The following is a 22432-nucleotide window of genomic DNA, read 5'->3' on the forward strand; positions in this document are numbered from 1 at the left end:
TATCATTACGAGTCTTGGCGGAATTTTCAAACGTTAATTCGCATATACACCATACGCGTTATGCTCTTTAAATTGTTCGTTGCATTGTTGTAATCGTAATGGATAAAAAGACTTGTTTAAATGATTATAAAAATACACAGATTATATATTCCATAGATTTTAAATGTACATTGACGAAAATACAGTAAGTACATACACGCACTTTACTACTCTGGCGTAATTAAGAACCCTATATTATTACCGGTTTGCACTATACGAATTTATAAGGCACTTTGGGCAGTAAAAGTGAAACCTTTTGTCGCTACGGTTTCCCGAATTAATCCTAAAGTAAGATGTGAAATGTTTTGAATTTCTCTCTCCAAGATTCTACACAATTTTACACTATTACCGAACATGGTGCCGATCGGATGTGAAAATCGCGTAACTGTTCCAGAATTTGATTCGTAATGCTAATTATATGCAAACATTCATTTTAATTCAATTAAAAATGCTTTTCCCTTGTAATTCATTCGAAGGATCATAGTCTCAATTACGTTGACTGTAGATATATAATATGTAATCTCAGACAACGTCATTTAGAACGCTCTAAGATTCTTAAATTAGTATAGCACTGGCTTAAAATTAAATTCATAAAATTGATATTTGGTAATTTTGATCCTTAAAGTTAGTTGTACGTAGTTAGTCACTTGATCACGTTGTAGCATAAAAGGAAACACAATGCTTACATTGGCGTAAAACTGCGTGGAAGCAAAACTGTTTGGTTTAAACGCAGTAATTTATTTTTCATTTTGAGCCTTAATATTAACCGTTGCAAAATGAAGTTTCAAGTTCTTCATGATCTCATGGCGTTGATACATAACTTCTTTACGGCACAGGATCGAGAGGGCTATCGGGCATTCATATTGAACAGTTTCAACACATTTGGTATTCTGTCCGTCGCGGAGGAATTTGAATTCCGATATAGAGTCCACTGAAATAAACATGAAGTTCATTTCAATATAAAAGTGGACATACTTTAAAGGCAATCCAGTTCTCCCCTTCACAGGAAGAATGTTTTCACATAAAAATCCGACCAATAGAATTTCAAAATCAAGGTGCTTACAAATTGTGAACAGAAATTTTTGGTAGTACTAAAAACTTACAGCAACCCCAGTTTCCAAGAAAACAAGTGCGATGCTCGGAATTTATGATAAAACTATCAACACCTGGTATAATAGCAAAGTGCCCTAGTGCTTGATTTCTGATCATCGGCACGTGACTTAAATGTTCCAGGTACTTTGCTGAATACTTCCAATGATCATAATTTCCATTTTCAACAACAATCTGGATGTCTTCTCTGAAATTGAAAAATTAGTATAGAAGTACAGCTATTGATTAATTAGTCACAACTCACACATCTCTTCCCCCCTTTCGATATAAATGTGAGAATACAGGTTCATTTATTCGTTACTGAACGCGAGACCCGGATGAGAGAGAGTCGACTGTGCAAGCGCCAGGTAAAATGGCTGCGTCAACCGCCGTCAAATTACCCAGTTTTTATCACATCTTGTATTGATGTGTACCTGAGGATGCGATCGTTTTAGACTGTATTGTCGAGCCTGATTTTAATAACGAAAATCCGGGATAACGAATCAATCTAATTTATAGATTATTCAAATGTATATGAAAATTCTTGAATACTTACATTGTAGGATTTAATTTCTTCATATTGCTAAAATCTGCAACAAATTCCCATACGACATCGGGTTTTGTATCTTTTATAATAGCATCGAAAGATGCGTAATGAGTTTTTTTGAAAATAAGAAAAACGTAGATAACAAAAAGCGTTGCAACAATGGAAGCAAATGTTCGGATCTTCCATTTCATTGGATTAAGGCTACCCATTTCTGAAAAAATAATCACCCATTACATCCTAATTATTTCACAATATCAATTAGAAAAAAACAAAGCTTTCAAATAAAAATGAGAAAAATAACCAAACCGGCTGTAAAATAATTTTTACAACGCTTGAAATATATTGTTTTAGTTAATAAAATTGTCTGAAAATAAACCGTCATACGCTCAGATTTTCTATCAAATTTAAAATATCACGCACTGCAGATGGAACAATACTTTCAACTATTTTCAAAATTTTATCATTCGTCTATTCAGTTTTTACAAATTTAAACTTTGAGTAAACCACGAGCTGCACGCGTATCTACATATGCATATGAATTGTGCGAGGGACAATGAAATCAAATGTGTAGTCAGCATTTTTTTCTTGAAGCGTCAGGGTTTTTTATAACTGACGGGAACAGTTCTGGTATCCTTACCAATCGTTCGAAGTTTGTACTTTCCGCAACCCGTCCAAGCCGTAGTCCTCTTCTGATTATTCTGTTGCGATACACGAATCTGATAGTACAGCATCCGCCAACGATCTTTCACGCCTCTCCGCGCTTCCGAATGATTCCCCGATCCTCCCACTCCCGATTCCCCCCCTCCCCCGACTCTTCCAGATGTACCGGTGGAAGATCCAGGAGTGAAATTTGGACCAACTGACCTCATACGCATACGCCGCATTATTTTATGCGAGAATATATTCGGCTATGATCCTCTGGTGATAAATTGAACGAAAATATGAAATACACGATCCACGAAAATCGTACATGTATTGCTCTACTCGTTATACATTGACTCGGCTGCGTAATTGTTTGAAAATTTTCAGATTACTTCGAATTATTATAAAATAAATAGATATTGTAATCTACAATACGGCCTTAGGTATGCACGTTATACGAACCGAATGTCATTCGTATAAACGTGAACAACAGCAAGTATCATAATCAGAAACTTACGTACTGCTAATTAATTGTTAATATAACACATCCTTCAAATCAGCTTTGATAGTGGAAGGTGCGGCTTGACCGCTTGAAAGAAACTGACGCTACCAAAAAAAACGAACTTCAGTAACTCCAGTATTATACACTCCACTCGGGGGAATAAAATGTATAAACATTTACATTGAAGTCATAACGCTATTTTCAATCCCTACCCACTTGGAATAGAATACTCATGAATTTCAGGGTCAACTATGCAGGTATTCAAAATGCATGTGAAAAAAAAATTCTGGGTGTAACGACTTCTTGTTTCTGTTTCTGCTATTGTTGAACTTTTGATTTCTTTTTTTTTGTACGCATCTAAACAAACTATAAATGAAAATAATTCAAGGCAGCTTTTATACTCATAAATATTTAATATAATACATATACACAATATATTATATTATTATTCATGCGAAAATAAGAAAAGTTTTAGTGATAATATTCATAATGTAAAATGTATAACCATCGCTATAAATTTAAATCCTGATCAAAATCGAATGTCCTTAATTTTTACAATTTCTTAAATACTATCATTTTACGTCTTGAATTTAATTGTCATTTCATAAATTTCAACTGAATGCCTCCACGGCCCGTATCAAGCTATATAATTTATTCACTTTTCTGTGCCACATAAAACTACATTTCAGCCAATTACAGCGTAGAAGTGCGTTAATAAATTTGAATATAATCATCTTTAATCAGTCTTCTCAATGACAATAATTTATTTATTCAGATATTACGATTAATTTTTCATAAATAAGATAGTTAATTTCAATTCAATGCTCTACCATAATCGTAATGCACCCCTATTTGATTATTTCGTATAACTTGCACATTGTTTGCATTATAAAAAGCGTTGTTAATATGCTGTTTGTAGATGCATAAAAGCATTCGCAAAGACGTTTTTCTTTTCTTAAATCCCATACAGTTGAACATTAAACTGATAATGTCACCTGTTCAGAAATTTCAGGAATAATAATTTATAGCGTACACTTGAAGTATATCTATGCCCCAGTTAGCTTCCTTTCTCTTTTTTGTTGGAAAACAGACTATCTACGTATTTTGGTAATAAGGAATTCACAGTTGCGGGAATGTACATAGATTTAAAACAGGAAATCCTAATTATTCCACACTGGTAACCTGTCGCTAGCCACAAGTAGCTCCATGCATTCGGATTCCACGAGACCTGTAATAATTATTGCGTTATAAAATAGTAAATGTTAAATACATAAGTCAAGAACATCTACAACAATAATAATTGCAGATAAAACTATGGTAATTATTCCTCAATCCTCTAATATGCAAAACTTCACCTACCCTATTCACTGAGGTGAATGGATATGACTCCAAAGGCACCATGGATAATTCGTCCGTTTGCAAAGTTCTTCTTTGGATCTCCGTTGGAACGAGTTCTTTCATTTCCTTGAAATATGTACAATAAATTTTATTTTGTCACAGTGAGCAATAAGCATAAAGCTTTTAAGAAACATACAAATCTATGAAAGAGTGAAATTAGTAAATGACATAAGACTCACATAGGGCATATCGTAAAATATAATGCCAAAGCGATCTTTGGATTCTTCATAAGTGCTTGGCATATATTTGTAATCCGCAGAAGAGTTTTCAAGGTCTTGAGCATTACTATTTGCTGGTTTTGCATTGATTGATGTGTCCGATTCGCAAAGATCCACGAATTTGATAAAGGAACTTAACTGAAAAGTAACAGAACTTTTCACATGACAAATTTCATAAACATTATCCTTCGTACCTTATTGTACTATTCAATTCTTACATGACGTTTCTTTGCAACCGATCTATCCGCATCTATTCCGATTAGTAACTGGTGAGGAAATACTGTTTGGACATCCCCAGCTAAAGACCCGTGAGCTATTGCATTGGCATAATCAGACGCTGAAACTGACTATATCAAGCATAGTTAAACATCTTATCTGGTATAAAAGAATATTGAGCGATGTTATAGATTTAAGATGTGAACAACTAGGAAATATTCATTACGAAGTAATGATAAATAATTCTTACGTAAACTGGAGAGTTGGTGGATAATCCAAGGCAAATTTTATAACCATATTCTCGTAAAGCAACGAAATTTGTGCAGGAATGATTCAGCCTAAAATACAACATAATGATAATCACAAACAAATCCAACAAGTTTGAATCATGAAATAAGTAATTAAAAACTAAGATTTACCCAAAAACATCGTCGTAACTGTTGACAACAGTTGGCCAGTGGGTTAGCCAAGTGCCATCTACTACCAAACCTCTTTTCCACGTACTTTGTGGGCCACTTGTATTCTCTAAATCCCAAAATTTGTAGTATCTGTCAAATCCAGCTGTTGCCAAAAATCTCTTGCCACCATAAGGAACGAGGGATACAGCTACACCATAAAGATATACTTAGTTGAATTGTGTTTCATCATCATGAAATTTAGGTTCTTGATTCTAATTGTTCTAATGCTAAACAGTTTGTAAGAAAAAACTGTTCAAGCTTGCGAATTGGGTGAGAAATCAGCGTTGCGAAAAGGTAAAAATTTGGTGATGGAGCAACACATACCAGACACGGCATGACCGTGCGCGAAAAAGTGTTGCACAGAATTTATAAACATTGTGTTTTGTTGCTTTTTCAATAACAATGGTGATGTAGTCGTGATATTCCATAATGCAATGTACCCATTGGAAAATCCCGCAACTATAGTGCTGAAATATTAGGTGTATCATTCTGTTAGAGCTGATTGTTTCTTCGTTAGTTCAATTAATATCAAATTATTAGTTTAAAACAAATGAACAACAATTGTACTTACTCGTGATCACGTTCTTTGGTCCAATTCAATTTTGTACACTGCCAATTCTGTTTACCATCGTTATAGATCATAGTATTCACGACTAAAGTTATAACGGGGTCAGTCTTGAGAATACGATTCCTACAATGAAGAGTTAATCCAGTTTGGTGTAAGGGTGCATGTAATTGCTTTTTAATTGCAATTTAGTATACAGAGCCTGTACTATATACCTTTACTTATCCATGAATGTTTTGTCAAAATATGAATGAAAAATACCTATTGTGATCTAAACGTAAAGACTCCAGCTCTTCCGGAAATGGCATAGAGTATATATGAACACATCCATCGGAACAAGCGGTGGCAAGAAGACCCATTCTTTTCAGTACAGTCTGCTGTTCATTTTTTGAACTATAATTGGAAGGAACTTTGTCTTGGTAGCAGCCAGAAGGGCACCATTCCATGCACCATATTGTTCCACTTGTGTGTGCGATAGCGTAAGCTAAATTAGGCACACCGTCAATGGATCCACCTCTGATAGTGAGAAATAAGAACACGAGATTAATAAAAAAAATTGCTTACGATTCGAAAGTGATTTTCGCCCTTGTATGAAACCCCGTTGAGTTAAATTTGTATAAAACTTACTTGTTGTTTAGTTTGCCAACATTCCAGATCTGTATAACATTTTTCCCCACATAACTACGACCCAGCGAATATTCACTTTCCATTTCTGGATGCGTACTAACAGCCAAGTATTGATCAACATTCTGCGAAAACATCGGAGTTGGAATTGGCAACCAAGCCATTGCCCAAACGGGACCACCTACAAAAAATGTAGGTATTCCTACAAAAAAAAGATTATATTGTTAATCGTTCTATCACATCTATACAGTTCTTAGTTACTGCATTTTGAATTAAGTTGCTTGAGAAAAAAAAATGATGTGGAGATATGTAAATATGAAATTCCAGTGCATTATTCAGAGCATTCCATGGCAGTATTCGGCATTGTGACGTCATGTTGCTGTATTCCATACAGTATAATTCTTATAACTTTTCAACACTCGCAATTTCATTACAGGTCACAGGCAAATTTGAATACAACCTTTTTAAGTAACATTACAAATAAAAAACAATCAATCAGACATTATCTGTTTTTAGTTAGTATGCCTAGCTTAGTACGTCACCTTGCTCAACAGCTCCTTCAAATCTATTCCACCTCTTCCATTCAACGGGTGAGCTTTGGACTTTATTTTGAAGTTGTTTCATATGCATTGTCTTCATAGCCATAGAAACGTTAAGCTCTGGTAAATAACTATCTGCCTCGTTGCTCTCCAATAATTCGAATATATTTGGTGCAAGATTGAGGAAAAGGTTGAGTTGGTAGTTTCGTAATTCACTAAATAAATGGTTCGTCTATTATTTTTTGATACCATTTGGTAATTGTTATGAATGCAATTAGCCAACAGATTTATAATTTAATCTTCAGACGAAGAATAAAATTTTAAGAAAGAAAAATAGTTCATTTAGTACTTACAATTCCAATGTCCACTTTATGGCTGGTGTATAAGGTTTATTTATATGTACCACTTCTTCCTTTGCCAAGAACTCGATTTTGTACCAACTTTCTGAAAAATATGTGCACGTACCGTGTGGATCAGAATTATGCAATATGTGGCGCATAAGAAATTGAAATTAAAATTATACCTACTAGGTTTTTTTTTCCAATGGAAAAAGACATGACTCGTAGACTCAGACTTCTTTCTGGTTTGACCATCATTGTAAAATTCGTCGCCTTCATCATCACTATATTCTTCAGAGTTCGACTCGTCATCAGAGAAGACATTGGACATGTGATTCTCTGTTACATGATGCTCTATGTCTGCTTCGTTCTCGGAAGTAAACTTGCAAATTTTACAGCTGAAATTCTGTAAAAATAGATACGCATTGACAGGTAGATTGAGTAGAAATGTATGTAGAATCGTCATACGTGAGGAAGAATACTGGAGATTTAAATTACCTTTCGGGGAGTAAAGTTACAAAGAGAATAATGTTCGTATATGTCATCAATGAGTGAAAAGCTGGCAGTGCAGCCTGGTTGTCGACAATGTGCAGAACCCGTAGTTGAGATTTGTTTTCTCCAGATTGATTTAAAAATACCAGCTATCGATTTTTTAAGCTGTGGCTTTTTGATAAATTTTTTCTATAACAATAGATGATAAAGATAATGTAATTAAAATTAGTCTGCACCAACTAGTCCAAGTCGACTCAATTTATCTTACAATTGACGGAGATGCTGGTCGTGACTTTTTTGATGGTGGACCGTCAGCTTCTTGCACGAGAGTCGTAAACTCAGATATTCTTGTAATCGCCCTACGAATGCAAACATAAATGTTCAATCATCATGTAAAGTGGATAAGGATAAACTTTTCAAAACTCCATTAATAATGACTCACCTCTCCGCAGCTTTGCGCTTTGAACCAGGTGTGACGGCTTTAAATGAAGAATTGTCTGCAGCCATTAAACGCGCTGGCTCTAGTGGTTGCTGCCTATGCACTCGGTGGTGGACTTCCAAAGACGATGGCATCATAGTTCTATGGCATATGGGACACGTCATTAACAAAGCATCTCTTTCCTGTAAAATTATACGAAAATTAAAGAATATTTCCAGAGCCTGGACATTCTACACGATTAATTTTCTGAATCACTGAAATGGTAGTATTATAAGGAGTATTAGTTGTTCCCAATTCCATAGATCAATTGAAATACAATAAACTTTACAGAATTATATTTACTAACCGCGATGGTTTTCCCACAAAACTGTATGTGGGATACGAAACCAACAACGCTTCGTTTTTTATTACCACATTTTTCGCATATAAGCGTTCCTTTTTTTCTCTTGTGAGCAGTAACCAAGACTTTAGTCAGCAATTTTTGGTCATTTTCGAAGTCCTGAAAAAACGTGAAACATTGCAAAGCAACTCGTACATACAAACTTCAATGTAAGTCAATTTTTCAGTTGTACTTACCAATATAGGATCACCGTCTCGCCAAGCCATGTTATTATGTGAATTTAGATTGTGCATTGACCATTTATTCTTCGGCATTTCTGCACTACACTTGGCACACTTTACAGTTTTATCGTTGGCCTAAGAACAGACAGCAGATGCGTATAAAAAATGCTTTAATGCAATAACGCAGAAATATACAGGTAAAAAACTTGGAGACTCACTTCCACTAGGCCAGAGACTGTATTGTTTTCAGATTCCTTAGCTATTGCCAACTCATCAACTTTGGGTGATGTATCAGTTATTATCGCTGCATCAGCTATCACCAATGAATCTTCTTCTGCCGAAGTATTAGCTATTGCCAATTCATCTGTAGAATTTTCTGTTCTTCCAACATTGCAACTAACACCAGCCCCTCTACCTCTGCCTCTACCTCTACCTCTACCCCTACCCCTACCTCTGCCCCTGCCTCTTCCTCTTGCTCTACCACTACTTTCTCCTATTTTCAATGATGTACCATTTGTCAGTGTAGCATCTTGTTTTGGAATTTCATCATTATTGACAACGTAATCATGTAATTCTATATCAGGTGAAAGACTTCTCACAATTTCGACACTTTTCCGTGATCTTCTTCTTGTATTATGAACATTTTGAGTGGTAGTTGATGCCACTACTGCGTCATCATTTTTGACCATATTTTTCATCTGTTGATCATCCGATGGTGGAAATGTTTCAGAATTAATTTCGTTACTATGTTTTGATTTAGCTAGCACGGTCTCTTGTATGATTCTGTTTTTTAATTTGTCTGTGGATGTGCTGGCTTGACCTTCTTCGATTAGTAGATTCTTATTAAATTGACTAGAAATTTGCACTTTAGACGGTAAATCAGCCGAATGTATGTCTCTGCGTTTTTCAATGTTCCGAGGAGTACTAAATTTTGATGATTTAAGTATGGAGGATAAGATGGGAGTCACACCTTGGTGATCACCACTACCATTTTTAAGGGAATTGCTCACTAGTAAAATTCTATGATTTTCAATGTGGGTATCGGTGACGGCAAACCGAACTTTGCGAATTTTATCCTCTTCATTTTTGACGATATTTTCAGTCGGCAACACCAATCCCTCACCTGTTTCTCCTAAAGCTTCAACCTTTTTAGTATCTACTTTCTCCATCAGGGATCCTTAATCTTCAATGTTTCACAACACCTTGTCAATAACTGATAAATAAAAAATTAATTAATTATTACTTCTCTGGCTATAGTTCAATTCTTATTTCGAATCAACATTGAATATTATCGAAAAAACTCGACTGTCAGGTCTCGATTTTTTTTTTTATTCTCGGTAAAAAATTTCTGCAACAAATACTTACATTGTTGTTTGATAATTGCAATTATTGCATAGATTCACTATTGAGTGAAAAATTGTGCTCATGATCCTACCGGTATCTTCAGGTAAAAGTTTGTTACTGTTCATCACTTTATCGATATAGCTTAATTTATTAAAATGCGGACCCTGTGACATTTGCCATCGATGTTGTGCATCTGAATCAAATAATATACATATAACAATGCAAGTATACGACAATGCACATTTTTGACGAAATGGGGTACAGCATATTTGTTATACGAATAGCATCTGGAGAAGAATGAAATATAGAAAAATCTATGCAAAATATGTATAGGGGAATTATTTAAGTGATATGTAATCAAGTAAATTAACAAATATCAGAATAAAATAATACGAAACTTGGGGACTTGAACACGAGATCAAAGGATGACGAAACAGCTACCATGCTATATTCACCAAAAACGTATCGCCTTAGTCAGTAAGTTTGAGGAAAATTTTATTGTGGAAAAAGGTTTTTCAAACTAAATCATCAATTTCCAGTAGGACAATTGAATAATGATCTGAATGCGAACCAGATAGTATATGAATTTCGAAATGACAATTACCTTTCACCTAATAGTTTTCAGGTTATATACTCACTTTAAACATCACACGTGATTGATTGTAATGTTACTCGTCTAAACAGCAAGCTACGACGTGAGAAAAAAATTTTAACAATTTACGCTTGGAAAATATTTATGAATTGATTTAAGCTTGTAAAAAAATTTTCCACATAATCTGATCATAAGTCTCGAACCACTGAAAACTTGATTCCCTTGCCTTTTGATTTCACTACCTACCGCACCATACCACACCACGTAGAAATTGAATGGGAATGGCAGCCTCCATTTATTAAATTCTGTGCAATGGCAATGCGCATGCGCGTAGTACGATTTTTCCGAATGGTTGTAATCTTACATACCTATGTTTGTTGTAACTTCACTACCCAATAATTGGCTGCAGGCCTCCAAGAATTTAGACCAGTTAATTTGCCATGCTGCTTTTCTCCAAGTGAAGAAAAAGCATCCATAAAGGAAAGTGAATTGTAACGTAATATTGTAAGCTTGAATTTGAATTTTGAACCAACGATGGTGCTACTACCAAGCTTCAAGAGTTGGCAGTGCGATTCTCCATTGCTAAATCGGCATTACTCGTATTTATGTTAGTAATTTATTTTGCCTCCACTGAAATTAATGATGGACAGAACAACATTGAACATAAAAATTTTTTTTTTTTTTTTTGTGACTTATGTTTTTATTTCACAAGTTCAATATGAATTTACACCATTCTCCTGAGTAGTTCGTTGATTTTGTCTTCACGGTTTCCAAAGTCACCGCCCTCAACGTAATGGTTAGTCTTCTTGCGCCATCCACCAGTTGGGGTGTTCAACTAAAAAAAAAACATGAAAATTACTATGCAATACTGAAACAGGGTAGAATCCGATTAAATCAAGTGACATATGGTTAATTTCATATCAAAAGGGTCCATCATGAATAGGATTACTTCAGAACTAGTAATATTTTCAACAGTTGTTTGAGATATATTTTAGAACTCACAATCAAATTGACTGCCAGATGTGAAAAAATGTATCTCGTATTAGTTTTCGACATAGCAGGAGACGATAGAGGAAAAGGTCTGCTTTATTGTCATGCCTATGTCACATTATGAGGGCAAAAATTGATAGGTAAAGAAAGTTAATTATTTTATTGTTTCATACCTTGAAGGGCCACAAGAAGTTGCTGGCAAATTTGAACTTGGATCCAACAGTGAAGATTTCATGGATCAAATCCTCAGTACAGATGATATCCGAACGACCTATAAGCAGAAGATGTCGCTTATTATTGTCAATATCAAGCAAAATCGTACAACGTTGCTAAATAATTACTAGAATCTAAAAAACGCTCAATTATCAAATACAATCCAAAAATTTTGTGTTGTTTGATAGGTATTAATTCATGTTCAAGAATTGAACAAGCATGTTTGGATCAATCCTAAGCTCAATATTATCTAAAGAAAAGCATTTTCAAATCGATCCAATTTATTTGCGACAAGATGGAAAGGAGAAGCTTTAGGATTTTTCGACTCCCATGGACTTGTCGCAATGAATAAGTTGTAAAGTAAAGAGAGCATTTCCATTGTAGGGACAGTTCCTAAATACAACTAAATTAAAACTAAAGCACATGTGAAATGATTTATCTGAGAGCATGAAAAATAACATAACATTCTACACTTACTGAGTTTCTGTTCAATTATGGCGTTACTGGTGATGGGAATGCGTTGCTTGTTTATCTTTGCAAACCCTCGTTTGTAGATCAATTCACGAACAGATTTCAGATTTGGGTACCCCCAAGTGATGTACGGCTCAACAATACGGAGCATATTAATAGTAGCCTTGTTCAGCTTGATGAAGACACCATTGTTGATTTGTTTAAGGCGGAACAGCTGCAAAACTTTTCGCACTTTTGGAGCGACTTGGTTTACACTGAAAAGCACAGAAATATTTGTTAGTTAGCAGTATAATGCACAAGAATAATGCTCATAATAATTAAACTAGTTCTCTAAAATTAACAATTAATAATTAATAAATTTATATTCAACATTGCCTGTTTGAGTTATCTGAACATGGCAGAGGATTGTATTGCCAAGTATTAAGACGAGCTCTTCTTACTTTTTGACATAGTAGGAGGTAGTAAAGCTCGAATAAGTCTTAACCACCATGCCTATGTCAAGTATTAAAATAGGGATACAGTCGTGTTTGGGTAAAGGTTTGTACAAATCAATTTGGTCCAAGTGTGTGAGGTTCAATTCATTAGATAGAGTTTATACACAATAAATATAAAATATTTATAATAACTATGGTATAGTATTGTTAAATCTTATCACTCACCCACGAATTCGGATAACAAAAGCAAGACGGGCCTCCCCGGGAATGTAATAATTCCCACGGTTCTTTGCTTGTCTCATAAGCCTGATCTCATCCCTTTCCTTTGCTCTATATTCCTTGACATATTGTTCCGCCCTTTTGAAAATTTCTTTCCTTTTTTTGTAATGATCTGCACGACGCTAAAATTTAATAATGTTGCAAATTATTAAAAAACTCCTTTGATCCAACTCAACATTTATTGATTGAAGAACGTGAAACATGCTTCCATGGTTTGATATATTTACCTTAATAGAAACCTGAAGACGAGCAGCCTTGGCTGTGTCACGGCGCTTCCTTCTTTTAAGTACCGACTCTGGTACTGCCGGTAATTTCTTTGCGGGGGCAGCCGATTTCTTTTGCCTGCAATAAAATGAAATGTTCGAAGGTTATGACAAGAGATGAATCCAGCGAATCTGAGTTTAATCTGGAAAAAGGTTAGGATTTTATAATAGTGCTTTTGTTTACAACGTTAACGGCCAGTGAGCTTTGCGATCGGCGTAGAAATTTCTTAGATTAATCGGCAGCAAAGCTTAAAGAGATTAAGCTCATCATTATAACACTCAACGAAAATAATATTAACCACTGTACACATGTTTTCTATGTTTCATGTGTTGAACGGACAAGTCGGTCTCCACTTTCGTCAACGAATTGGTGCAATATACTCTCGAGAATTAGAAAAATAAATTATACAAAGCGTTTATTACCCGTTACAGAAGTAAACGATTAATACTTGAGCTTAATTACTGTTGACTAAATGTCAGATGGCCAACGATTAAGGATCAAGAATAAATTCTACTTACGTATCCGCCATTATTGCGGTTGGAAAAGAAGTCTTGGGGCTGCGTTCGCGTTGGTTGTGATAGAAGCGTGAACCGACTAAAGTTGTTTTCTTCTCACTGATCTCACACACCGGAAGTAGCGAGAGGTACCTACAGTTCAAGTTAACGTCCCGCTTGTTTCTCAGAATTCTGCAGTATTAAGTCCACGCGCGATAGACGTGAGCAAATTTAATATAGTACAGTTGAATGATTAAAGGATCGAAATATCTCACGACAGATTTAAAATAAACCATCCCAAGCTGAAGAATTCTTGTTAGTTATATTAGCTGATTTTCATTCAGAAAAATATGGTTTGAAATGTCGCAGAACAAGCTCCAAGGAAATTTGATAATTGTCTTTGGAAGTAAGATATTGACGACGAGCGATGAAATAATAACATTTTCTTATTGATACTGATACTGATTAGACGTACTGGACCGATCGCGAGGAAAAATAATCATACGATTAGTTATCGGTTCCATAAATCTTAACTTTTAACCAATCACAGATGTTGTATAATAAGAAACTGTTCTTAGTTCGCTGGTCGACTATAAAATAGCCACCTGGGACGGCGAAATTTTGTACTTTCAAATGTCAGTAAATCAAGTGCAAAAATCATGGCAAAAATGTTCACTTTCGGGTTATAAATTGATATTTTTGTGTAGTTACAAGCGTTACAAGCACGGTTACAAGGCATACCGTGAAAAAAAGTCAACTGACAGATTCATATTTTTTTGATTGAATCTAATCTAAATGCTCGCAGCAATTTAAAATCTATTTTTAAGGAGGCTTGTTATGATACTGAAAAACAATTACGCACGCAACCCAACAAATAGAATGCGGCCTTGTCGATTAGATTGGGTATAAACCTTTGATTGTAATAAATTGAGGGCACAAACATTCTTATGACGTGTACTTTCATAACAATAATAATAATGGTAATTATAATATTTCACTTGACGATTATTAAAAAGAACTTAAATGCAATATCCACGATCCTCGAAAGACGCGTTATGGGTTGTCGTGTAAATTTTTACAGGCAAGACATTCCACGAGATGAAACTACCCAATTCTTTTGAAATCATAATACATATATGAATTCATGGCACGCCATAATCTTATTATGAGTTTATAGGGTGGAACATTGGATATTTAAATTACACAAATCGTTTTTACAAGGTGTCGACTGTTCAATTGTCAATTCTCCTTACACAATTGTTAGATGGTGACAAATCTTCCTCAACATTGAAAAATCGTTTTTCAGTGCTGAACAATTGTTGCAGTTATAATTATTACTGTGATTTTTAATAATTTTACAAATATAACATCTAGAATAATAACTTTTTTTTATAATGACAATATACAATTGCACAGAATCGTCAATTACATTGATACTTTTCTGAAAATTTTCATTGATTTGTTATACCTAATAAATATAGAATTTGCAATATTACAATAATCAATTATAGTACACGTTCATGTATTTCTTTGAAAACAAAGCTGGATGTGGCAAGCAGGTGAAGACTAGTGAAATACAGCCGAAAACGTTAAATTTCAAGCCTACTGTTTTTACAAAATTCCTTTTATCTATACGATTTGATGCAAGATATGTTGACATAGAGTTAATGCATTCGACAGGCTCATGTTACCACGCCACGTTTAGCAATCCAAAATTAAGATGGAATTATTTTCTTAAACCTAATGAAAACTGGTTATTCAAAATCTCATGCGCGTGTTGACATAAAACATTTCTAATATCAATATTTTGTTCGTTCATTTACATACACAAGCTGTAGCGGCTGCAGATTGCTTATTTTCTGTAGAAGTACGAAAATCAAATCTGAACATAGACATTGCTTGAACCCTAAAAACTGTTTTGTATGTAGTTTCAAATGCAATGATTTTGAATCTATCCTATTTGATTCGAAACTCGCTCCAATAAAATTGAAGTCTGGTAACGGAATGATGCTTGCATCTGTATTGGAATATGAAGGCAGATAATTTTAACTAGTATAGCTATGATACCTTAAATAATCTTTACGGTCACTCTTGCGTAGGGATCGATTTGAATTTATAATAATTTCTGTCTATTAATATAAATAACTAACGCTTCGTAATTATTCGGAGTAAAAGACTTTTAGCTCGCAAATCCCAAAGTAAAATAGTTAGTGTGCAACTATGAGCGAGCAAAAAATAGCTTCTGTATTAGATTAAATATTAAATTTTACACTTTGTAGTTTAGACTGAGCTTAGAAATGCTATTCATAAAATGTGTATAAAATTTACTTCATACTCGTTAACATATAGTCATTATCGTAACATTCATTATATGAAATTCGGGAGTGAATTCAAACCAGAAACAGTCGTCTCAAAACAAGTAAAATTATCGCAAACAAGAGTGTTGCAATAAGAATACTCCAGAATAAATCATTCGAAGATGACATAGTTTCGACCTGAGGATTAACGATTATTTCAGCTTCCTGTTGCTCATGAGTTTCTGGTTGCGTATCCATGCGTCGTTGTCTCAACTCACTTTCAGACACATTTTCTATACTAGATGAAAATGAAGGCTCGTTCGTTGAAGCTTCTTCTGCCTGCAGAAGTAACCATCTTATAAATGATCAATTAACCAATAGTGTTTCATGTAAAAACCGATTCATTTACCTTCAATGCGATTGTGTCCAACATATGCTGTTCTTCTTCAGTGATCGGTGTTTTAGCTGTATCCTTAGATAGTAAATCAGCAATCTTACCACAGCTGTCGCACTGCCAACTCAAAGATCTGTAATTTACCACAAATAATTTACCTAAGAAATTATGTAAAAATTTGTTATTGTCAAAAAGTCATAAGCACATAAATGATGAGATTTCAACTATAATTAACGTACCAAACGATCTGAAAACAAAAAAGTATGACCCATTTATAATTAGAACAATTAGCAGAAAATACTTTTTAGCAAGTTTTTGACGCTCCTCCGTGCTGTAGTCAAGTGATCCTATGGTGCCATTTCCTGGTGTTGGCATAAATGCAATTAGCGCTAACAGTGCAGTCCTTATACTCCAGGAGGGCTGCCACGTTTCTGGATGATGTCCAGAGATACTCAGACATATTTTTTTGTTTACTTCAAACCGGCCGTTGGGCTAAAAGTATGCCTTCAATTAATTTCTCCATTTTTACAAACACTTTTCATCATACGGATAGACGTTTGAATCTGGTACAAAGACAAATTTTACAGTACTTTCAGATGTGCGGTCACACTGACACAATTTTCCTGAAAGGCCGGTCTACCGCGAAGTTTGTAAGCAGAACAGATTTTGAATGATTAGATATGATTTTAGAGATTCCTCTGACAATTGTTAAACTTTCTATATAATCTCAACTTGAATAGAAGCGATTTTGTTGTGATTGTTGATTTTTTTACTTTTTTGCCTCTATGCCAAATTCAGTCCATGACTTACAGTTAGCAATATGATGTTAGGTGGTTTCATAGGATACTCAGGAGGTAGTAAAATTCTACCATGATATACACCGCCCTCAAAATCTGTGGACGGTGGCCCATGCACTGTGAAATGCCATTCGAAAAGATTATCATCCAAAGGATGGGCACAGTATTCTTCCGTTGCTTCGTGTAGCTCTTGCGCTTCGCGCATCAACCTCTTGACGGCTGAAATATGAAAAATTTCAAATTGACAGATTCAATGTTCAAATTCCAAGTACAGGAATGTCAGTAAGACGTTGCGTGATATATAATTGTTAGATTGGCACTATTCGTGGCATAATTTTCTGATGCAGATTTCAATATCATTTATCGATACACGCAACGGGTTTGAAAAACAATTGTACAATGGAAATGACCCAGAAAAAATTTCATATATGCGAGTATAATTCAATCGGTCTGTGGACAGGAAACTAACTCCAATGCAAAAACTACCATAATTACAATGATCTTGTCAGTGGTGAAAGAAAATTAAGATATCTGCTCATTGATGAACCGTATAAAAGTCGGTGATCGTACCCAATTGAGTGATAAACGGTAAATAAAAAATACAGAATAGTGAAAAATTGAAGACTTGTGAAACATGAAATGAGGAATATTTGTAATTTACCTGGACTTTTGACATTATATTTTCCTTCGAATGACATCTTGAGAGATTATTATAGATTTTACGTATGTGTACTCGAATGTCGAAAACAGATATCAGCTGACCGATGTGTCAGCACTCAACGTATACATTAATCCGACCTCGTCGATTAAAAATATTTAAATTCATATTAAGTTATAAGTTCAGACTACATTGTTTTCAAGCAATATGTTGCGGCGATCAATGTCAACGTTAACTGATGAATTTAATAGGCACAAAATTGATGAGAATAACCTGAAACCTGGCTCTTTGACGTAACCGACCTCTTTTATCTTTTCTAAGTTGCCGTGAAGTAATCTGTTTTCGTCCTCTTGCCTAATCCATTGATAAATTGACTACTCTGAACTCGGTCGCGCTTCCATTTACGCAAGGTACACGTAGACGAGCTACAACATCTGCTTCCGAACGCTAGATGTCACTAAACCAGATTTTCAACTGTAAATAGAAGCGGTAAATTTAAGTTACAATTTGCGTGCCTGCCACTGCAACGGCCATTGTACTTTGTGACGTTAAAAATTTTCGTGACCAGTATTTTGCGGATAAGTGGGCCTACAGCCAAGACCCTTCTTCTAGATATGTTTACGGTCGTTTTAGCAATAAAAGAACCGACTTTCCGTTTTAGGGCAGGACTTTAGGTCTGGGCCACATGTCGGCAGCCGATGACGTTGACTAACGTAGAATAAGGTGTGAGCGTTGTAGGTCATGGTATTTTGCGATACGAAGCTGGCGCCAAGACTGCCGAACGCGAACTGTACGAAGACATAAATTGCTTTGCTAGAACGCTGAATCTCGTTACAACGTTCTTGGAGTCAAAGATTTACGGAACAGAAAACTGATAGCAGCAAAGCTTAGATCCACCCAACTCTTACATTTCTGCATTGGAGACTAAGAGTGCAGAAACAATGGGATAAACTAATGCGAAAACCGCCTTCAGTAAACGTGCGAAATAAAGTTAACGATTCTTTCCTGATTCTGAATGACAATTAAATTTCGATACACGATTAGATGATCAGAGATTGTAAATAAATACATTTTGGAAGCCAATTCAGTACCTTAGATACATATTTATAAAATCATTTACAACCGTTCTTACCAAATGATTATTTATAGAAAAAATGTTGTTAGCTGTGAAAAGTGGATACAAAAAACGTGAAAACTGAAGAATCGCGCTTTAAATAGCTGAAACATAAATCTCAATGTACAGAAGTACATACCTATGTACTTTAAAAAAAGGTCGTATGTACGTATAAAATAATAAAATGAACAATGACCGATTTGTACACTGAACAGCAAGGGTTAGCATGAATTTTAAACAGTGTAGTCCAATTTAACGAGGGCATTCGTCTCACGACAAAGATGTTTTATTCAATATCACTGTACAGTTTTTCGTTTTTTCCTTTTTCGCGTCAAAGGTAACCTCGGCGATGTAAAATTGCAACAGCACAACAATGATGAATAACATAGATAACAAAAGAATTCAAAACATGTACTACTTGCAATGATTATATCAGTATATTATATCAGAGGTTTTGGTAAGCTTTCAGTTGCGCCCTAGTCGTTCGTTACACTGAAAATCATTACTTGATAATATTGTGAGTTATTCTACATGAGGTGGCAGACCATGAAATAATTACGAGTTTGCGGAACTGTGGGAGCAGACGGTTCAAACACTTTTTTGAGCGTGTACAGCCCCCCTCTTATGCATCCTGAATAAACCGTCACTCGCCAAGAGCCCGTAAACAAAAATTTCAGTAATGATTTCACAGGCTCCCGCGTTACCATAGGCAGCAGCCTTTAGTCTCTGATCTATAAGACGCTGTCTTGGCAGTGACGCACTAAAACTATTGGTATTTGTTTATATGGATTTGTGGCTTAGAAGGCGAACAACAAAAGGAAGGCCATCATAAGACAGAAAAGACCCATAGCTTCGGACAAGGCGAAACCAAGAATGGCATACGAGAACAGCTGCTGTTTAAGGGAGGGGTTTCTCGCATAACCAATGATCAAGGAACCAAAGACCGATCCAATTCCAGCACCTAGAAACAAGAAAATAATTCATTAGAAAAATCAAACCACTGTGCTTCATATTTTGGATGTAAAAAAATTTGAGAAAAACTGATATGAAGTAAAATTATACCGCAATACCTTCGTGCCATTAGTTATAATTCTGTTTGATACTGTACACATACATTATGGGTTAGTGATACTAATGGTACCTGGGACAATCTTCATTGCAATCAATATTCATATAATCGTCAGTGGACGTTTCGCTCATGCCTATTCTCAATTGACTGATGCAGGCAGATTTGATATTTGATTATAGTTTAGCTACATGGAATATGAATCATGAGAAAGAATAGTGTGACATAAATTTTCCTTATACTATACAATTGCAAAATATAGGTGAGCTCCGTATGTTGAATTATTTCAAATACAAAATAAACCAACGAAAATCACGTCTGGACATAAATATATTATACACATATAGTTCTATTCTATAAAAGTATGTACAAACTTTTATTATACTACGAGTTAGACTGCGAGTTACTGTTGCAGGAATTTGATTACACACTGCACAGTAAAGCCCTGATTCACATAGACATTGAGTTTGACAGGGAAACCATATCTGGGACAAATGGACCAGGAGGAAGGTAGTCAGAGGGCAAACAGCATTAGGAACGCTATCATCAAGCAGAAAAGACCCATCGCTTCAGATAGGGCAAATCCGATGACTGCGTAGGAGAATACTTGCTGTTTCAGGGAGGGATTTCGGGCATAACCAATAATCAGGGAACCAAATACAATTCCAATACCAATTCCTGAAATTTCGAAGGTACATCAGTACATAAGTCAATCAGGTCAATAATATTAGTTGGCTACTGTATCGTCATCGATAACATTAAACGTGGCACATTTTAGTATTTTCAAAATACGCCCAAATTAACGACTCTGGTTAAACACTGGGACAAAATAAATACAGAAAATAAACGTAAATGATTTCAATAAGAAAGCTTGACAATGATCAGCTAATGTTTCCAGTACATAAATATTGTACCACCAAGGTTATGTAAGGCATTGCATAATGATTTGTGTCTAGAAATTTTCTCGGTGTAAATGAGAGAGAATCGAGAACATAGGTATGGTAGCAGCATTGGCAAACGACTGACTGAACATGATAGGCATATGGTCAATTCTCATCACGACTTACCGGATCCAGCAACTCCGACAGTTGCAGCGCCAGCGCCAATAAACTTGGCAGCGGAGTCAATGTCACGGCTCACTGCTGAAGTCTGGAAGCTACGTACAGCAGGCAGCTAGAATGGAAGTAGCATGTATGAGAATTCAAACTATGGCAACACTATCGTATTTCACACTCAAAGTGCAATAAATGAAAATCACATATCAATGTTTGAGCAAAAAGAAGCCAAAAGTTGGCAAAGACTTGAAATATGATTAAGATTGAATGTGTTATCATACTTATTCAAACACAAGAGAGCCAAAATTTGAAATATGTTATGTAACCTTCGGATCATTATGCAACGAAAGACTTCGATATTTACCAGGCTGACTGGGGTCTGCCTCTGATTTTGTTGCAGGGACTGGCTTTGGTTGACCACAGCACTGCTCAGAGGTCGTAGGTATGACTTGGCTCCAGAAACCAGCTGTATAAAGTCATGTGCAAGTGAAAAGACGAGGATTACATAATGTATGTACGGACGTATCATTCAGACATATAGATATAGGAGGCAACCGGGATGGAACAAACGTATTTTACTTACGGTAGACCTGGCAATTGGGGCAACGAATCTGGTGCAGGCGTACATGTTGACGGTTGTGTGGTCGGTTCACTCAATTACCTAAAAATACGATGGTTGGATTACCAAAGTTTCGATCAGATCGAGTGTCGCCCGGCAGAAAGTTCCGCTGCTTAAAATGTAGAGGTCACTGACTAGATATCAAATTTTCTTTAACGGTGTTACGTAACGTCACTATTCGGCAGTTTTCTGTGTGAAAATCAATGACACAAATTGGGTATAAAATCTGCCGATTTTTGGGCTGAATGACCGTTAAAAGAGACACGTTTTACCGTGTGAATGCAGTCGGAAACGAAGGTGGATGGTGTTAGAGGACTGAAAATAAGATGGCCGTATCTTCCGGGTGTAAAAATTTGAGGATATGAAATTATGATTCAGTACGTCACGAACGACGTTTCAATATAATAACCAACGACTCGAACGTCGCCGACGATATTTCGGTGTCAATTTATATTTAACGGATGTACTTTTTTGCCACCGGCAATTATGGATGAATTTTACTCACTCGACAGCAAGCCCCGAACTTACCAAAGAACAGTGTCGAAGTCGAAGAGGAGGTGACCCGGCCTTTGGAATGTTGAATTGGTGAGTGAGCGATGAACGGAGTGGCGGAGTGAAGTGGGGATCGACTCGCAGAGAGCCTATCCGCGCAGAGCCTTGAACGAAACGGCGCAGTTTCCGTGC

The 22432-nt window shown here is 35.6% G+C and overlaps 5 protein-coding genes and 1 long non-coding RNA gene across 9 annotated transcripts; all 6 read right to left on the reverse strand.

Moving 5' to 3' along the window:
* Positions 1-115: 115 nt before the first annotated feature.
* Positions 116-2901, reverse strand: LOC124174509. The gene is made up of 5 exons (XM_046553728.1): positions 2839-2901; positions 2313-2593; positions 1685-1886; positions 1143-1336; positions 116-970 (listed from the first exon to the last, which is right to left on the reverse strand). Exons 2-5 carry the CDS (start codon positions 2557-2559, stop codon positions 777-779), a joined length of 837 nt encoding a protein of 278 aa, XP_046409684.1. The 5' UTR covers positions 2560-2593; positions 2839-2901; the 3' UTR covers positions 116-776.
* A 374-nt stretch (positions 2902-3275) lies between these two features.
* Positions 3276-9751, reverse strand: LOC124180823. Its single transcript, XM_046566660.1, has 20 exons — positions 9678-9751; positions 8886-9591; positions 8683-8802; positions 8453-8605; positions 8110-8288; positions 7936-8026; positions 7674-7856; positions 7365-7581; positions 7191-7281; positions 6841-7052; positions 6302-6500; positions 5936-6190; positions 5681-5800; positions 5434-5576; positions 5071-5257; positions 4902-4989; positions 4654-4782; positions 4397-4573; positions 4179-4283; positions 3276-4047 (listed from the first exon to the last, which is right to left on the reverse strand). The coding sequence occupies exons 1-20, from the start codon at positions 9749-9751 to the stop codon at positions 3877-3879; spliced, it is 3600 nt and encodes a 1199-aa protein (XP_046422616.1). The 3' UTR covers positions 3276-3876.
* A 29-nt stretch (positions 9752-9780) lies between these two features.
* Positions 9781-10891, reverse strand: LOC124177960. Of its 2 annotated transcripts, none has more exons than XR_006869695.1 (3): positions 10650-10891; positions 10033-10204; positions 9781-9880 (listed from the first exon to the last, which is right to left on the reverse strand). It is a non-coding gene; the product is annotated as an uncharacterized LOC124177960 (long non-coding RNA). The 2 variants fall into 2 exon arrangements; XR_006869694.1 differs by having other exon boundaries at positions 10616-10891.
* A 436-nt stretch (positions 10892-11327) lies between these two features.
* On the reverse strand, positions 11328-13888 carry LOC124177953 (60S ribosomal protein L7). Its single transcript, XM_046560945.1, has 6 exons — positions 13773-13888; positions 13218-13332; positions 12937-13112; positions 12284-12531; positions 11767-11864; positions 11328-11438 (listed from the first exon to the last, which is right to left on the reverse strand). The coding sequence occupies exons 1-6, from the start codon at positions 13781-13783 to the stop codon at positions 11328-11330; spliced, it is 759 nt and encodes a 252-aa protein (XP_046416901.1). The 5' UTR covers positions 13784-13888.
* Positions 13889-14959: 1071 nt separating this feature from the next.
* LOC124180694 (ubiquitin-conjugating enzyme E2 J1-like) lies at positions 14960-18277 on the reverse strand. Of its 2 annotated transcripts, none has more exons than XM_046566451.1 (5): positions 18197-18277; positions 17250-17455; positions 16741-16931; positions 16455-16572; positions 14960-16384 (listed from the first exon to the last, which is right to left on the reverse strand). In XM_046566451.1, the coding sequence occupies exons 2-5, from the start codon at positions 17439-17441 to the stop codon at positions 16139-16141; spliced, it is 747 nt and encodes a 248-aa protein (XP_046422407.1). In that variant the 5' UTR covers positions 17442-17455; positions 18197-18277; the 3' UTR covers positions 14960-16138. The 2 variants fall into 2 exon arrangements, with proteins under 2 accessions (XP_046422407.1, XP_046422399.1); XM_046566443.1 differs by having other exon boundaries at positions 17898-18265.
* A 982-nt stretch (positions 18278-19259) lies between these two features.
* LOC124185049 (ATP synthase lipid-binding protein, mitochondrial) lies at positions 19260-22410 on the reverse strand. Of its 2 annotated transcripts, none has more exons than XM_046575376.1 (5): positions 22277-22410; positions 21713-21790; positions 21494-21595; positions 21142-21247; positions 19260-19969 (listed from the first exon to the last, which is right to left on the reverse strand). In XM_046575376.1, exons 2-5 carry the CDS (start codon positions 21755-21757, stop codon positions 19806-19808), a joined length of 417 nt encoding a protein of 138 aa, XP_046431332.1. In that variant the 5' UTR covers positions 21758-21790; positions 22277-22410; the 3' UTR covers positions 19260-19805. The 2 variants fall into 2 exon arrangements, with proteins under 2 accessions (XP_046431332.1, XP_046431341.1); XM_046575385.1 differs by having other exon boundaries at positions 22254-22324.
* Between the last annotated feature and the right edge of the window lie 22 nt (positions 22411-22432).

Source organism: Neodiprion fabricii, chromosome 1 (assembly GCF_021155785.1).
Source record: "Neodiprion fabricii isolate iyNeoFabr1 chromosome 1, iyNeoFabr1.1, whole genome shotgun sequence".
NCBI classification, from domain to species: domain Eukaryota; kingdom Metazoa; phylum Arthropoda; class Insecta; order Hymenoptera; family Diprionidae; genus Neodiprion; species Neodiprion fabricii.

Coding starts and splice junctions, on each gene's coding strand:
- LOC124185049 (XM_046575376.1), bottom strand. CDS start 21,757: ATGTACGCCTGCACCAGATTCGTTGCCCCAATTGCCAGGTCTACC. Junction 21,596..21,712: donor CCCCAATTGCCAGGTCTACC/GTAAGTAAAATA, acceptor GACTTTATACAG/CTGGTTTCTGGAGCCAAGTC. Junction 21,248..21,493: donor GGCAGACCCCAGTCAGCCTG/GTAAATATCGAA, acceptor CTTCCATTCTAG/CTGCCTGCTGTACGTAGCTT.
- LOC124180823 (XM_046566660.1), bottom strand. CDS start 9,751: ATGAAGAGGATAAAATTCGCAAAGTTCGGTTTGCCGTCACCGATACCC. Junction 6,501..6,840: donor TGAAGGAGCTGTTGAGCAAG/GTGACGTACTAA, acceptor TTTTTTTTGTAG/GAATACCTACATTTTTTGTA. Junction 5,577..5,680: donor ACCAAAGAACGTGATCACGA/GTAAGTACAATT, acceptor CTAATATTTCAG/CACTATAGTTGCGGGATTTT.
- LOC124180694 (XM_046566443.1), bottom strand. CDS start 17,934: ATGTCATTCGAAGGAAAATATAATGTCAAAAGTCCAG. Junction 17,456..17,897: donor ATATAATGTCAAAAGTCCAG/GTAAATTACAAA, acceptor TTCATATTTCAG/CCGTCAAGAGGTTGATGCGC. Junction 16,385..16,454: donor TGGACACAATCGCATTGAAG/GTAAATGAATCG, acceptor TTACTTCTGCAG/GCAGAAGAAGCTTCAACGAA.
- LOC124177953 (XM_046560945.1), bottom strand. Junction 12,532..12,936: donor TTTGTTATCCGAATTCGTGG/GTGAGTGATAAG, acceptor TGTGCTTTTCAG/TGTAAACCAAGTCGCTCCAA. Junction 11,865..12,283: donor CATAATTGAACAGAAACTCA/GTAAGTGTAGAA, acceptor TTCTGCTTATAG/GTCGTTCGGATATCATCTGT.
- LOC124174509 (XM_046553728.1), bottom strand. CDS start 2,559: ATGCGGCGTATGCGTATGAGGTCAGTTGGTCCAAATTTCACTCCTGGA. Junction 1,887..2,312: donor GTACAAACTTCGAACGATTG/GTAAGGATACCA, acceptor TTATTTTTTCAG/AAATGGGTAGCCTTAATCCA. Junction 971..1,142: donor TCTTGGAAACTGGGGTTGCT/GTAAGTTTTTAG, acceptor TGTTTATTTCAG/TGGACTCTATATCGGAATTC.